Consider the following 15,861-nt stretch of genomic DNA (forward strand, 5'->3'; position numbering starts at 1 on the left):
AAATAAATAAATAAATAAGTAAGTAAGTAAATAAATAAATAAATAGGGCAATTTGTCCTCCCATGGTAACTTTTTTTTTTTTGTATTTTTCTGAAGCTGGAAACGGGGAGAGAAAGTCAGACAGACTCCCGCATGCGCCCGACCGGGATCCACCCGGCATGCCCACCAGGGGCGATGCTCTGCCCACCAGGGGGCGATGCTCTGCCCCTCCGGGGCATCGCTCTGTTGCGACCAGAGCCACTCTAGCGCCTGGGGCAGAGGCCAAGGAGCCATCCCCAGCGCCTGGGCCATCTTGCTTCAGTGGAGCCTCGGCTGCGGAAGGGGAAGAGAGAGACAGAGAGGAAGGAGAGGGGGAGGGGTAGAGAAGCAGATGGGTGCTTCTCCTGTGTGCCCTGGCCGGGAATCGAACCCGGGACTTCTGCACGCCAGGCCGACGCTCTACCACTGAGCCAACTGGCCAGGGCCCTCCCATGATAACTTGATGGAGTTTTTACACTATATTTAACAATTATTCCATCCTAGAGGCATACTCAATACTAAGAAACTAACAGTATGCTTCTCAGATTCAGAACTATAGGAAAGCTAGAGAAGAGACCCAGGAGTCAGGATGTACTAGAATAAAAACTGAAAATATTTTAAATTATACCATATAAAACCATTATAGTGTTCGCAGATCTACCTACCTATATTCCTACATATACATTCATTTACAAGTATATTTATATATACATTGTCATATACATTCTATGTCACAGGGTAAGAGGGCACACAACACGATCATCCACTAGCTTACCATTAATGATATAAAAATGAGAGTAGCTGAGGAAAAACACCAGACACTAAGTATGGTAAAAACAGTCTTTGAAATATCTTGCATTTAAAAGAAGTGTAATAAAGTACAAAATACTACATATACGCAAGATATTTGACAAAATAGAAGTCTTTTCATGTATCTATTGTTTCTAGCCACAAATGGAGAGAAAAACCCGAAAAACCCTATTCTTCCTTCTTCTATCATGAATGGGCTTTTAATCACAATCAAAAGAAATCTGCACTGCTCTTTGGGATTTAAGATTTCGTCAATCCAATGAACACTGCTAAATTTGACACAAAAACAAACAAACAAACAAAAAATTACATATCAGAAACAGGTCCTTAACTGTTTGTTACCAAGGAATGGCAGGCAAGCCAAGCAAGGTCAAGAAGATGGTCCTGCTCTGGAACTGACATCTTGAGTAGAGGGATAAAGATACTAAACTTGATTGGCAACCATTCCATCCTAGAAGATAAAAGGCTAAGGCTACTCTGCTGCAAGACCACTGTTACGTACGGTTCCTGTGTCCAGGGCTTTAAGATGCTTCATTTCATTCCTGGACATTCCCAAGTCCAAGTCTCCACCCTCCTGTGAATTCTTCGTAAAATTCTAGATAAATTAATATATTTCCTTTTGCTTAACTTAGCCATATTGGATTTTGGTCTATCTATCTATCTATCTTTATTCCAAGTAAGTAGACAGAGACTGTCGAAGCTTAAAAGTGTTTAAACAAAGATTCTGCCTCTAAAAACAACCAATTTTAAAGAAATGTTACGTAAAAATCAGGATTGTTCCTAAAATAGGGAAATGACAGAATAAAGTTGATGTTTTCACTTCATTTATCAACAGGGTTAGGATGGAGAATTAAAAAAACAAGAGGCAAAGAAACTAGTTAAAAGGATACTGTAGCCCTGGCCAGTTGGCTTAGTGGTAGAGCGTTGGCTCGGTGTGTAGATGTCCCAGGTTTGATTCCTGGCCAGGGCAGACAGAAGAAGCGCCCATTTGCTTTTCCACCCTTCCCCCTCTCCTTTCTCTCTATCTCTCTCTTCTCCTCCTGCAGCCAAGGCTCCAAATGAGGATGGCTCCATGGCCTCCAACTCAAGCACTAGAATGGCTCCAGTTGCAAAGGAGCAACAACCCAGATGAGCAGAACATTGGCCCCTGGTGGGCATGCCGGGTGGATCCCGGTCAGGCACATGCGGGAGTCTATCTGCCTCCCCGCTTCTCACTTAAGAAAAATACAAAAAAGGAAAAAAAAAGGATACTGTATTATTACCCAGGAATGAGATAAAGAACAATGGTAGGAAGGAAATACACACCTCAAAAAGGAGAACTGACAAGCACTGTTATTTACAGAAAAAAAATCTGAGTTCTATTTTCCTATCAAATGAAACAAAAATAGACAAAATTCAACTTCAGCTTCAGAAACATAATTCTTTCGCATTTACCTTCTCATTCTTAACTGAGTTCAGGGCAGGTTTCACCTTTCTGTGCTATGTGGCAAATAAAAGACTGAAACCTAAAGTGTCCTGATAATTTCAGAACCAAACAAGTAAAAAACCTGAACACTTTAGCTCTCTAATAGTTGTTAAAATTTTAAAACCTTTGAAATACACATACACACACACACACACACACACACACACACACACACACGCCTGAGAATTCTATTTAGAAAGGCTTCCTTATCTTTTTTTTAATAGGATAAACTGTCATCCCCTATACCCTTGAGGCTGTCATCCCAGATACACTTTCAATTATCAATTTGGCTGCCAGAGAAACTGTCGGTGGAACCAAAGGCAAGGTCTCATTTACCTGACATTGTCAGGGAGTGATGCTTATTTTTTCAAATGTTATTGACTTCCGACCTTCCAGAACAAAATACTCAGGATGTAAATACACATTTTCTAATTGTTTTCATATCATTTTCATCTTTGCATAGTAAGTACTTGCATCCTTGCATAGTAACCAGTTTTTGAACATTCAACAATATCTACTAACTGACACCTGGGCAGGTTATTAAAATCACTTCTGTGTCTCAGTTTTCCTATGTATAAGGTGGTATTAATGATAAAGATATATTTTTAAGATTAAAAGAATTATTACATATAAAATAGAACAGTGATTGGCACACAGGAAGTGTTCAGTATGTCTCAGCTATTATTATAATTCTTCCATATTGTAACCAAGATTTTTAAACCATCATTCACAAAACAAATAATGCTAGCCTCTATAAGCAAAGGCCACCTGTCAGAGCCAGGTGACTGCAGAGGTCCAGAGGCAGAATGTGCCTCCTTCGCCCAGGTAGGTTCCCAAACAGAGAGCAGAACCAGGTACCACACAAACAGGCTGAGCCTTTCTTATATCAGCCTAAGAACACAGGGATTTGTTTCTCGAACCTAGACACTGCAGAGGTTTAAAACTGACACTTTGGGAAAAAGGCTTTCATAAATGTAGAAACAAAGAGGAAACTATATATAAAAAGATAATTTCCTAATTTTCTATAAAAAATAAACCAGAAACACCATACTTAAAGGTAAAACACTACAGGAATTCAAATTACACTGAAAAAAGATAATGCCCTCGATTTATAAATTATTCTAGAGATTTTGGCCATAAATTATAACAGTAAAACAAAACGGTATAAAAATATTAGCTAAGGAAAAAAAAGTATGACTTCCAGGTAAGACCCAACCATCTACACACAACATGCAAAATAGTTAACCTAACAACAATAATTATGGAATACAATCCTATTCAAAATAGTAAAACAATATATAAATACTGAAACAAATTTAAGAAAAGCACAAGGCCTGTATGTAGAAATCTGTAAAACTTTACTGAAGAGCATTTAAAAATTTGGAATAAATGAAAATACATGTGTGTAAACAAGTGATTTCAACACAATAAAAACATAAATTGTCTCCAAAGTAACTTAGAAAGTTAGTAAAATTCTTATCAAATTTTAAGTCTCACTAAAAATTTTGCAACTTGGGGCAAACTGAGACTGAAGTTTATCTGGAAGAACAAATGCACAGAACAATCAAGAATACTTAGAAAAGGAAAAATGTCAATCACATATATACTACAGTTACTATAAATACTACCATGTGATACTGACTCAGAAAATAGCAAAATACAAAACAAAAACAAAACCCATATACGGAATAGATCTGAAAGTCTCAAACTTGCTTACATACAGAGATTTAGCATATGACAAAGGTGATTGTTCAAATAGGAAAAAGAAAGAATGGCTTATTTATTTATTTTAGAGAGGCAAGGGGGAAGAATGGCGGGAGGGAGAGAGACAGAGACAGGAAAATCGAGCTACTTCTGTATGTGCTGATTGGGGAATTGAGCTGGCAACCTCTGTGCTCCAGGACAACGCTCCAACCAACTGAGCTATCTGGGGGGGCTTAATATTTTATTGATTTTTAGAGACAGAGAGAGGAAGGGAGAGAAGGGGGAGGAGGAAGGGAAGAATTTGTTGTTCCACTCAGTCATGCATTTTTTGGTTGCTTCCCATGTGTGCCCTGACATGGGGATCAAACCTGCAACCTTGTTGTTTTGAGATGATGCTTTTAACCAACTAAGTAACTAGTCAGAGCCAAGAATGGCTTATTTAACTTATGGTGTGGGACCACAAATTATATATGGATAAAAGAAAATCACGTTATATGACCATACTGCCAGATGGAGTGCAAATTTATAGTATCAGAAGAATATTTAAAAGAATATGTCTGTAGTTTTTGCACTAGGGAGCCTTCCTCAGTAAGGTTTGAAAGCCATACAGAAAAACATCAATGGATTTGATCAAAGAAAACCACAAGCAGAAGGCACAAAGATATAAGCAGGTAATTGAAAGAGAAAACAAAAACGTGGCTCTTAAACACAGGGGAAAAAAGGTTCAGTGAGCTAGAAAATAAAAAAACTGAAAAATAAATTAACATTTTTCCCTCTCCAAGTCACAAACTTTAAAAACAGTAAGTACAGCCGAGGCAAGGGTAAGAAGAAAAAGGTACTTTAGTACACTGGTGGAAGAAGTGCAAACGAGCTTTGTGTGTGTTTATGAATATATTTAAAACTCTAGAAGGAGATACACACACTGAACTCTTCACAGTGGTGGCTAGAAGGCCAAAGGCAAGCTACATAGGAAATTAAATTTTCTTTGGATTTTTATAATGTTTTAATAGCAATCATACCCTGTCAAGAAAATATATTTATATTTTAAAATTCAGGTACATAAACTCTGAGATCTAAATTAGATGCTCACAAGAGGACTTTTAAGCTACTTTTCTAATTCTTGGCAATATTATTCTAGGTAACTCAAAAGTTAACAGAAAATTGAACTCCAAAGAAATGAGGTTTTTTTTAATTGATAGACTGTGGGGAGCCTGATAGAAATGATGCTTCAATTCTACCACCTTTTACACAAAAGTATACTTTCATTTCTAGCAGTCATTTCTTACAGGTTGACTGGTTTAAGGAAGTAGGGAAGATAAATTGGAAGGTAGTATTAACATACAAATGGCCCAGCCTCTAGACCAGTGTTTGTCAAACTGTTCAATAGCAGATAGGTACTGAAATAAATGTAGTGGGACTTAGTGGGCTATACTTAGAATTATTTGAAAGCAACACAACTGAATAACATTAATCACTGTAATGTTAAGTGCTGTTTTATGAAGCTCCTCCCCCCATAGTCATTACTTTAGCAAATATTTATAGAGTCCTTATATGTACCAGGTCCTGGAGATACAGCAATGAATAAAATATAGATACTTTATAATGGTGGGAGGCAATGTTCACTTACATCTACACACTTGTATAAAATGTTGAGAGGTAGCCTCTCTCTGGACCACACCCACACCTTTCTTCCGCTCAGGTGTGCATCTTTACTTTTTTCTCCTAAACTCTAAGGGTCCCTATGAGATTTGCAACCAGGGGAGCAACAGGCAGTAGCAGCTCATCCCGGGCAAACCCTTTCTCCAAGGCTCCCTTTTCTCTGGTATTTCACTGAGCTAACAGCAGCCCCACCTTGGCTCACTTCTTTTCTATAATGTCTCTTGAGAGCCAGTGCAGCCCAGCTTAGGCTCTCTCCTGTTGCTTCTTCTATCCTAAGCCCTCCCTTTCTTTCCCTGTCTCTAGCTTTAATAAACGTAGTCTCAAAAAAACAAAAACAAAGAAACAAACAAAAAACACTTAAGAAAATTCTAGGCAAGAGGATGAGTATGGGTGTGTGTACATGTATACACTTATGAAACCTGGGAGGAAAAAAGTCAGGAGCTATTTGGAACATGTTAAATTTGAGATGCCTATTAGATATCTGAAAGAGAAAACACTGAGTAAGAAGCTGAGCATGTGTACATGGAGGGAAGAGCCCTAGTTGGAGTGGGCTCAAGAATGAATGGAAAAGAATTAGAGATAGAAAATATAGTCAAGAAGAGTTTTGCTAAAAGGAGAGAAAAGGATTGAAAACTAGAAAACAGTTATGAAATATAACCATAAAAAAGGGAAAAATTAATGACAGCTGAAAGAAAAAACTGCTGAAGCAGTGTTCTTGAGCAGGCGTTCCTAACAAGGTAAGAGTTCATCCACAGTAGCAAGAAGGGCAAGCTTACGGGCACAATGCTGGCAGGTGGGTCTATATGTGGGGGTAGAAATCTGTGAAAATGCTCTTCTACTTGTCTCTATTTCCTGAGTGAAATAGTAACCAAAGTTACCATCTGAGAATGAAGATAGAAAAGATGCTGCATGGCCCTGGCCGGTTGGCTCAGCAGTAGAGCGTCGGCCTGGCGTGCGGGGGACCCGGGTTTGATTCCCGGCCAGGGCACATAGGAGAAGCGCCCATTTGCTTCTCCACCCCCTACCCCCCTCCTTCCTCTCTCTCTCTTCCCCTCCTGCAGCCAAGGCTCCATTGGAGCAAAGATGGCCCGGGCGCTGGGGATGGCTCCTTGGCCTCTGCCCCAGGCGCTAGAGTGGCTCTGGTCACGGCAGAGCGACGCCCCGGAGGGGCAGAGCATCGCCCCCTGGTGGGCAGAGCTTCGCCCCTGGTGGGCGTGCCGGGTGGATCCCGGTCGGGGCGCATGCGGGAGTCTGTCTGACTGTCTCTCCCCGTTTCCAGCTTCAGAAAAAAAAAAAAAGAAAAGATGCTGCATGCTTAAAGAACAAGAAGGTATTATACAGTTGTACAAGAAAGTGGAATGAATGGACTGGAAATAAAGCATAACTGCCCAGAAGTTAGAAGTCAGTGTCCAAGAAATTAATATGACACTAGTTAGCATGGTTCTGTTTTTTCTCCATGCAGGCATACTAATGAGTAATGCCACCAATAATAATGGCTAATATTTGTTGACAACTCCTTACCAGTAACTGTCTCATTTATGCTTCACAATGAGGAAACTAAAAAAATGCTTAATGGTAGTTTTCTTGATGAGTAATTATAGGTAAACCAAGAGTATGTACCATATTGCCAGGAACTGTTCCAATGCTTCATTATTGTTAACTCATTTACTGTTCACAATAACTTTGTGAGATTGGTACTGCTATTATTCTCATTTTACAGATAAAGAAACTGATGGAGTGGTAATTTGGCATGCCCAGATAGTGGCAGAGCCTTGATTTGAATGCTGGCAAGCTGGTCCCAAGTCTCAGCTCTTACCCCTAGGCTATCTTGTCTCTCATTTGCTTCATCATTAAATATATATAATAAAAAATACTGCCCTGGCTGGGTAGCTCCGTTGGTTGGAGCTTTGTCCTGGGACACCAAGGTTGTAGATTTCAGTCCCTGGTCAGAATGATATAAGAATCAACCAATGAATGCATAAATAAGTAGAACAAGTCAATGTTTCTCCCTCTCACTAAAAAAGCAATAAATAAAAGAATATTAATATCTTGCTGCATTCTGTTCACTTTTACAAAATTGGGTATTATTTTTACCATACTTGTATTTTTAAAAAGTGATGGAGACTGAACTCTGCACAGCAAAAAATCGAGTTTTACCAATTTTCCTGACTCATACTAGTTAAATGAATAGAACCCTCTAAGCATGTTCCATTTCCATTACCCGAAACTTCTGAATTCTTCTCATCTCTTGATAAAACTTACCAATAGTAAGGTCATGCACTGGTTGAAACCTCTTGTCTGTAAATTGTAGCAATAAGCATGATTTACCAACACCTGGAAGTTAAAAAAAAAAAAAATTAAGACAGAAACTTCAGAAATTAAGAAACTTTACAAAAGCACATGAAAAACAGGCAGCTAGGATTTCCAGTGCTCTGTAAACAATCTACCATGATTTCTAATTGCTCTAATTTCTTGAGAAATACCTCTTTTCATCCTTTCTTATTCATTCAACATATCAATCTGAAAGATAAAAGTGGCAGTAACTGCTAAAAGATAACAGCAGTCCTTCCAAGTAGCCTCTATCACAGTGAGTCATGCAGTTAAGTATTCATTTATGTTTCCTCTCTGTGTAGTAGTAAAAATATTTGAAAACAATCTCTTCTTTTTGAAGTCTATACTCTTTTCTGTAAAAAAACAAATAAATAAGCTAACTGTTTGGATCTACTTTTCTGGAAAAAATGCTTGCTGTATGTTCTAATTCATTTTAGATCAACTAATGAAACCTGAATTGCATTCCTTCACTCTACCACCAAATTTCACCTCATTAAGGTTATGAATTAACTTCCACATTCCTAAATTAAAGGTATATTTTCTACCTACTCCTACTTGTCCTCTAACAAGAAATGTATATTGAACACCAACACAACCTTCCTATTCATTTTCAGGCCCTTATCCTCACACTAGACCTAGTCTGCTCACTAGAGAGCATCATGCACTTCTACAAAACACTAAAGGCAGTCACCATTCATTCATTCACTCACTCACTCAAACAGTCTTTATCAAATGCTAACTATGCACTGCAGTAGGGACTTGAAGATACAAGTGTGTGTGTGCTCGCTTAGGCAGCACATGTACTAACATTGGAATAATACTGAAAAGATTAGCAAAAACAAACAAAAAATACCAGACAAAATTGTGTAAAAAACTGTTATGCTTCCTTCCATAAGAGTCAAATACAGGTAGGCCCTGGCCAGTTTTCTCAGTGGTAGAGTGTCAGCCCACCATTTGAAAGTCCTAGGTTCGATTACCGGTCAGGGCACACGGGAGAAGCGCCCATCTGCTTCTCCACCCCTCCCCCTCTCCTTCCTCTCTCTCTCTCTCTCTTCCCCTCCTGCAGCCAAGGCTTCACTGGAGCAAAGTTGGCTGGTGCACTGAGGAGGGCTACATGGCCTCCGCCTCAGACGCTAGAATGGCTCCAGCCACAACAGAGCAATGCCCCAGATGAGTAGAGCATTGTCCCCTGGTAGGCATGCCAGGTGGATCCCAGTAGGGCGCATGTGGGAGTTTGTCTGACTGCCTCCCTGCTTCTGACTTCGGAAAAATACAAAAAAGAGTCAAATATAGGTAGAGAAATTAAACAGGATGAATGTCTAAATAATCTACATGAACTGTAATTTAAAATACCTTAATTAATATAACTTCTATTTGAAAGAAGAGAGTCAAGTTTATTAGGATGAGTAACAGCAGAGACTTAATTTAGACTGAAGGGCTGGAGATGGTCTTTCTAAGGATGTGACACTCAAACTAAGCTGTTCAATGTCTTCTAGATTATAAACTCATGAGAGGACAATGAATATACTGTCACTTGCTGCCTTATGGGAGAAATAAGGCACTTAATTTTGCCAAATGACTGGTCCATGTCAAATGTTATAAAGATTGACAAAATGCCCAATAACAAATCAAAGAAATGTCCTATTGGCGTATTCTCCCTCCTGGGAGCACTCCTGCACCTTTCCCTTCCACCTCCTCTTCTCCACAAGGTGGATCTCCTAAACTCTAACGAACCCCACAAGATTTGTAATCAGGGGAGCAATGGACAGTAGCAGCTCATCCCAGGCTAACTCTCCTCAACGTGTCTCCAAGGAGGCCCCTTTTCTGAATTTACAGTGAGCCAAAGCAGCCTCGTCTCGTTTCTCTCCTGTTCCTTCTTCTATCCCAAGCCCTTCCTGTTTCACTGTACCCAGATTTAATAAACATATTCTTAAAATAAGTCATATATATAGACAGTTGTGTTTTAGAAAATAGTGTATTGTTTGTTCAAAAATTTTTTTTTTTTTCTTGTTTTTTTTTTCAGAAGCTGGAAACGGGGAGAGACAGTCAGACAGACTCCCGCATGCGCCCGACCGGGATCCACCCGGCACGCCCACCAGGGGCGACGCTCTGCCCACCAGGGGGCAATGCTCTGCCCCTCCGGGGCGTTGCTCTGCTGCGACCAGAGCCACTCTAGCGCCTGGGGCAGAGGCCAAGGAGCCATCCCCAGCGCCCGGGCCATCTTTGCTCCAATGGAGCCTTGGCTGCAGGAGGGGAAGAGAGAGACAGAGAGGAAGGAGGGGGTGGGGGTGAAGAAGCAAATGGGCGCTTCTCCTATGTGCCCTGGCCGGGAATCGAACCCGGGTCCCCCGCACGCCAGGCCGACGCTCTACCGCTGAGCCAACCGGCCAGGGCTTGTTCAAAATTGTTTTAAGATAAAATGGAATTTCAAAACATTTGATCTTAGTTTTCTTCTTTTATCCATGATTTCTCTTATATTACAAAATGCACAAAGACTAACCCATTTATCAGATTTCTAACTTTGAATAGCTTTTCAGGTTTAGGATAGAAAGGAAAAATATTTTTGCAAGTATGAAAGTACAAAATAGGTGAAACACTGAGATATAAATCTTATTTTTAAATTTTTTTATAAGTTTTCACATTTGCTTACAAATTAGTACACCTTGATTTTTTTTTTTTTTTTTTAAGTGAGAGGAGGGGAGATAGCCTCCCATATGCACCCCAACTGGTATCTACCCGGCAAATCCTGTCTTGGGCCGATGCTCAATCAACCGAGCTATTTTTAGCAACTGAACCTGATGCTTGGACCAACTGAGCTATCCTCAGCGCTCAGGGCCAATGCTCGAACCAACTGAGCCACTGGCTGCAGAAGGGAAAGAGGCAAAGACAGAAAGAAGGGGGAGAGAAGCAGATGGTCACTTCTCCTGTGTGCCCTGATCAGGGATTGAACTCAGGACATCCATACACAGCACCGATGCTCTATCCACTGAGCCAACTGGTCAGCGCTATTCTTCAGTTCTTTTTAAAAAATAAATTTTATGTTTAAGAGCAGTTTAAGTTCACAACCAAAATCAGCAGAAAGTACAGCAGCAAGTCCCATATTTCCCCTACCCGACAAGAGCACATTTTCCTCAACTATCAACATCCTGCATCAGGACAGTAAAACTTGTTTTGTTATTATCAATGAAACTACACTGACACATCATCATTTAAAGTTCATAATTTACATTAGAGTTCAGTCTACAGGTTTTGACAAATATATAATGTAGCCACCATTATAACATACAGAATACCATAGTTTCACTGCCCTAAAAATCCCCTATGCTCTGCCTATTGGTCCCTCCATAACTCCGAACCCCTAGCAAGTCTTCACCATCTCCTTAGTTTTGCCTTTTCGAGATTGTCATATAGCTGGAATCATACACTACGTAGCCTTTTTAGTCTGGATTCTTTCACTTAGTAATATGTACTTAAGATTCTTCTGTGTCTTTTCTTCATTTCTTATTTTTAACACCCCAAAGTTTCTCATATGGTCTAGAAAAAATATAATTAGAAATCACAGATTTTGTTACTGAGAAACCTAAAAAATCATCTAACAGTCATTTAGGTGATACAAAAGCCTGAAAACTCTTTTTTACCTCACAACAGGATATACAGTGTGTCCGTAAAGTCATGGTGCACTTTTGACCAGTCACAGGAAAACAACAAAAGACGACAGAAATGTGAAATCTGCACCAAATAAAAGGAAAACTCTCCCAGTTTCATACCTATTCAGTGCAGTTCGATGTGGGCTCACGCACAGATTTTTTAGGGCTCCTTAGGTAGCTATCCCGTATAGCCTCTACAGATTCGTCACTGACTGATGGCCTACCAGAACGGGGTTTCTCCACCAAACTGCCGGTTTCCTTCAACTGCTTATCCCACCGAGTAATGTTATTCCTATGTGGAGGCGCTTCATTATAAACGCGCCGATATTCATGTTGCACTTTGGTCACAGATTCGAATTTAGCGAGCCACAGAACACACTGAACTTTTCTCTGTACCGTTCACATCTCGACTGGCATGGCCGTGGGCTGCTCCGCTGTATACACGGTGTTACGTCATCATCTACGCATGCGCACATGCTGCCACATCATCCTACAGAAACCGGGAGGGTTTTCCTTTTATTTGGTGCAGATTTCACATTTCTATCATCTTTTGTTGCTTTCCTGTGACTGGTCAAAAGTGCACCATGACTTTAAGGACAGACACACTGTATATTGCTCTAGTAATACCAATGTCACTTATTCTGACCAAGTCCTCGTTAAATACAGAAAACGCTTACTCTTTGGTTCTTCACTTTCAACACTCCACATTCTTTCTTTAGATAATCAAAGTATCTCTCAAAGCAGAAAATATATCCAAGTGCCATTGTCATGTTTTCCAAGTCTCCTAAATTTTACTACCTGCCATTTATTAGAATCGGTTATATTTACAGATAGCTTATCTTATTCAGTATTTATTGACTTCTATTTTAATTCTAAATAAATCTGTTTCCAAATACTTGAGGTGTCTGACTCACAACCACCAATGCTTTTCTAAATTGCCAAATTGAATTAGCCCTTTCTCAGTCCTCATCTTATCTGATCCAGAAATATGACTATTTTTGCCACAAACTATAGTTTATCTGCCTGCAATCTCCTTGAAAATAATTTTGGCTTTATTTTGGCTGTAACTATCTCCTTGGTTTCTTAATTCTGTGACAATTGCTCCATTTCCTTTATGAAACCTTCAATATTGGATGTTTTCCTCACATTCCCATCTTTAATTATGGTACTTTTCAACTGAGAGATCTAACCAAGTCATAGAGCCTCAACTTTAGTCACATCCATCTCTCCAGTCACCATTTTAACTTCACTCTCATTATTTCCACTGCCTGCTGAACATGTCCCACTTTAATTCCTTCAGGCCTGAAACTCAAAACTTCCAAAACCTAAGCCATCCCTTTTCATTTTCCTGTCCACCACCCATCCTACCAAACAATAACTCAGAACTTAGCTTCTCTTTCAGTATTTCCTTACCTGAAGCACTGCCTACCAATGGACCACACCAGCAAGAAACTCACAATCACCCTTAATTTCCCTTCTTCCTTTAGTATATCAATTATATCATAATGCTTTATAGGCTCTCCAGCAATAGAATGTGACCCCCAACAGAAAATGAGCTCCATTAAGATAGAGACCACATTCAAGAATGTATCTCCAGCACATAATGGATACAACGCAAGTTTTATAAAGACTCTTTCTGTCCTTCTTTTCTTACTACAAAAATTGTCTTAGCCATCATGAAAAAAAGGAGAGAAAAGCATCTGAGATCCTGCTTCATGGCCACTGTCATCAGTTTGGCTCAAATAAACTCTTAAAAAAAATTTTTTAATTGTTTTGCACATATAGCTTTGATTTTTTTCTCCCTACCTCAGGAAGATGGCTGCCTGCAGGGGAATAACCAAGGGGATTGTGTACAATTCATTTAACCTTTTTTGGACATAATTTTACTATATGTACAGAGATTTGAGCCAGATAATCATTACACTTCTTTCTAACTCTATCATTTTTTTTTTCTTCATTTTTCTGAAGCTGGAAACGGGGAGGCAGTCAGACAGACTCCCGCATGCGCCTGACCGGGATCCACGCGGCATGCCCACCAGGGGGCGATATTCTGCCCCTCTGGGGTGTCGCTCTGCTGCATTCAGAGCCATTCTAGCGCCTGAGGCAGAGGCCACAGAGCCATCCCCAGCACCCGGGCCATCTTTGCTCCAATGGAGCCTCTGCTGCGGGAGGGGAAGAGAGAGACAGAGAGGAAGGAGAGGGGGAGGGGTGGAGAAGCAGATGGGCGCTTCTCCTGTGTGCCCTGGCCGGGAATAGAACCCGGGACTCCTGCACACCAGGCCAACGCTCTACCGCTGAGCCAACCGGCCAGGGCCCTAACTCTATCATTTAGTTATGATAATTTATATCACTAGAATTTAAAATTTTTTAAGATTTTCTTTTTACTATGAATGAATTTTAAGTTAACAAGTAATCACCTATTTAAATCTAAATGAAAAGCAATGGATCCAGCATGCCACAAAGCACAGTAATATGATGTAAAATACCACAGAGGATTTTTCCTTTCAACTTAAGAGTATGATCAGATTCTTGTGTTGGAATATAGCAAAAACAATGCCACCAAGTGGTAAGTTCTTTTTTTGAACACACTTGTACTTCCAGAAAAAGGGCCAATCCTTATTTTATGATTAAGTATACTATGTTGAATATTTAAGACTTTTACTGCATTTTAAAATCTAAGAGCACTTGTTTCATTGCTGTATTAAGCTGTTTAAGTGCTCTATTACCGTATTTCTCCATGTATAAGATGCTCCCATGTATAAGATGCACCTTAATTTGGGGGTCCGAAATTTGAAAAAAAAAAAGTATTACATCAAGTTATTGAACTCAAGTTTTATTCATCACAAAATTATACAAATCGTCATCACTGTCAAAACTCCCATCCATTAGCTTGTCCTCATCTGTGTCTGATGACGAATCACTTTCTTCAATAATGAGCACAAAAACAAGTGCGAAAAAGCAGAAAAAGCAAGTAAAAAAAAATCTATAACCACTGTATAAGACGCACCCAGTTTTTATACCCCAAATTTTTTTGGAAAAAGTATGTCTTATACATGGGGAAATACGGTACAGCCATCCTTTGCCATATAGCTGTTCACTTTCCACGGTCTCACTGTATTGCAGATTTTTAAATTGTATATACAGTGGTATCTTGAGATACAAACAGACCAACATATGAATTTTTTAAGATATGAGCTGTGACTCGGTCCCTATTTTTGTTCGAGATCCGAGCGAAGTTCCGAGATACGAGTTGTGATTCGGGAAACTGCCGCTAGTTGGCACATGGGTCCAGTATCGGCAGTTTATACGAGTTGACTACCTTACGAGCTTGGTTACAGAACGAATTAAATTCGTATCTCAAGGCACCACTGTACCTAATTTTGTACTGCAGATTTTTCGCTATATTGCGGGATTTTGCAGTATGTAGGTATTTTTATATATTTATTATTTTAATTATTTTTGTGGTAAAATAAGCATTTTCTAGCCTAAAAAATTGAAAACAATATTAAAAATATATAAAAATTAAAACATAAAAAGAATATTAAACTGAAATAAAGCTTTAAAATATATATAAATAAAATAAATATAAGGTTGCTACTTCGCGGATTTTCGCCTATCACAGGGGTGGGGGGGTTCTGGAACGAGCCCCGTGATAGATGAGGGACCATGTATATATATATTATGACTGCTATATGGTTAAAACATATAAGCCACATCTCTCCATATTCAAGTGAAATGCACGCTTAATTCAACAGATTTAAGGAACAGCAATGCTCTCAGCTCAAGTTGTTAACCCCACAAGACTGATGCAAAGACCTTCTGAGAACTTCTACTATATCTAACCTGTATCATTCATTGATCAGATATGCAGAAAGAAGATATTTTACCAAAATGTCATGCTTTCCATATTTAAAAAATGTTCTACATTGAGGCTAGATTTTTCAGTGAATTCTTGGAACTTATGATTATGTGAAATAGTTTGTAAAGAAAAATAGTGATTTCAGCACAAAAAAAATAACCAAACTTATGTCCAAATCTGATGTTTTCTTTAAATAATTTCCCCATTTTGGGGGGAGGAAAAAATAAGCCTCTAAAATGAAACCATTAAACAGGGACCAAATTTCATGTAAATTGAAATCAAAAACATTTAAAAAAGATGCTAAATATAATATATTATTAAATATATTTAATGCAATAAAATTTAATTTGCAATTATAACTATACTCC

At 39.2% G+C, this 15,861-nt stretch overlaps 1 protein-coding gene across 1 annotated transcript in view; it reads right to left on the bottom strand.

The window, feature by feature from the left end:
- Positions 1-15,861, bottom strand: part of RAB2A (RAB2A, member RAS oncogene family) — a 93,027-nt gene that overhangs the window by 48,621 nt on the left and 28,545 nt on the right. The window contains exon 2 of the mRNA XM_066378999.1: positions 7,919-7,990. Coding sequence (XP_066235096.1) covers positions 7,919-7,990 — 72 coding nt within the window. The remainder of the gene's footprint in view (positions 1-7,918; positions 7,991-15,861) is intronic.

Source organism: Saccopteryx leptura, chromosome 3 (genome assembly GCF_036850995.1).
Source record: "Saccopteryx leptura isolate mSacLep1 chromosome 3, mSacLep1_pri_phased_curated, whole genome shotgun sequence".
Taxonomy (NCBI): Eukaryota; Metazoa; Chordata; class Mammalia; order Chiroptera; family Emballonuridae; genus Saccopteryx; species Saccopteryx leptura.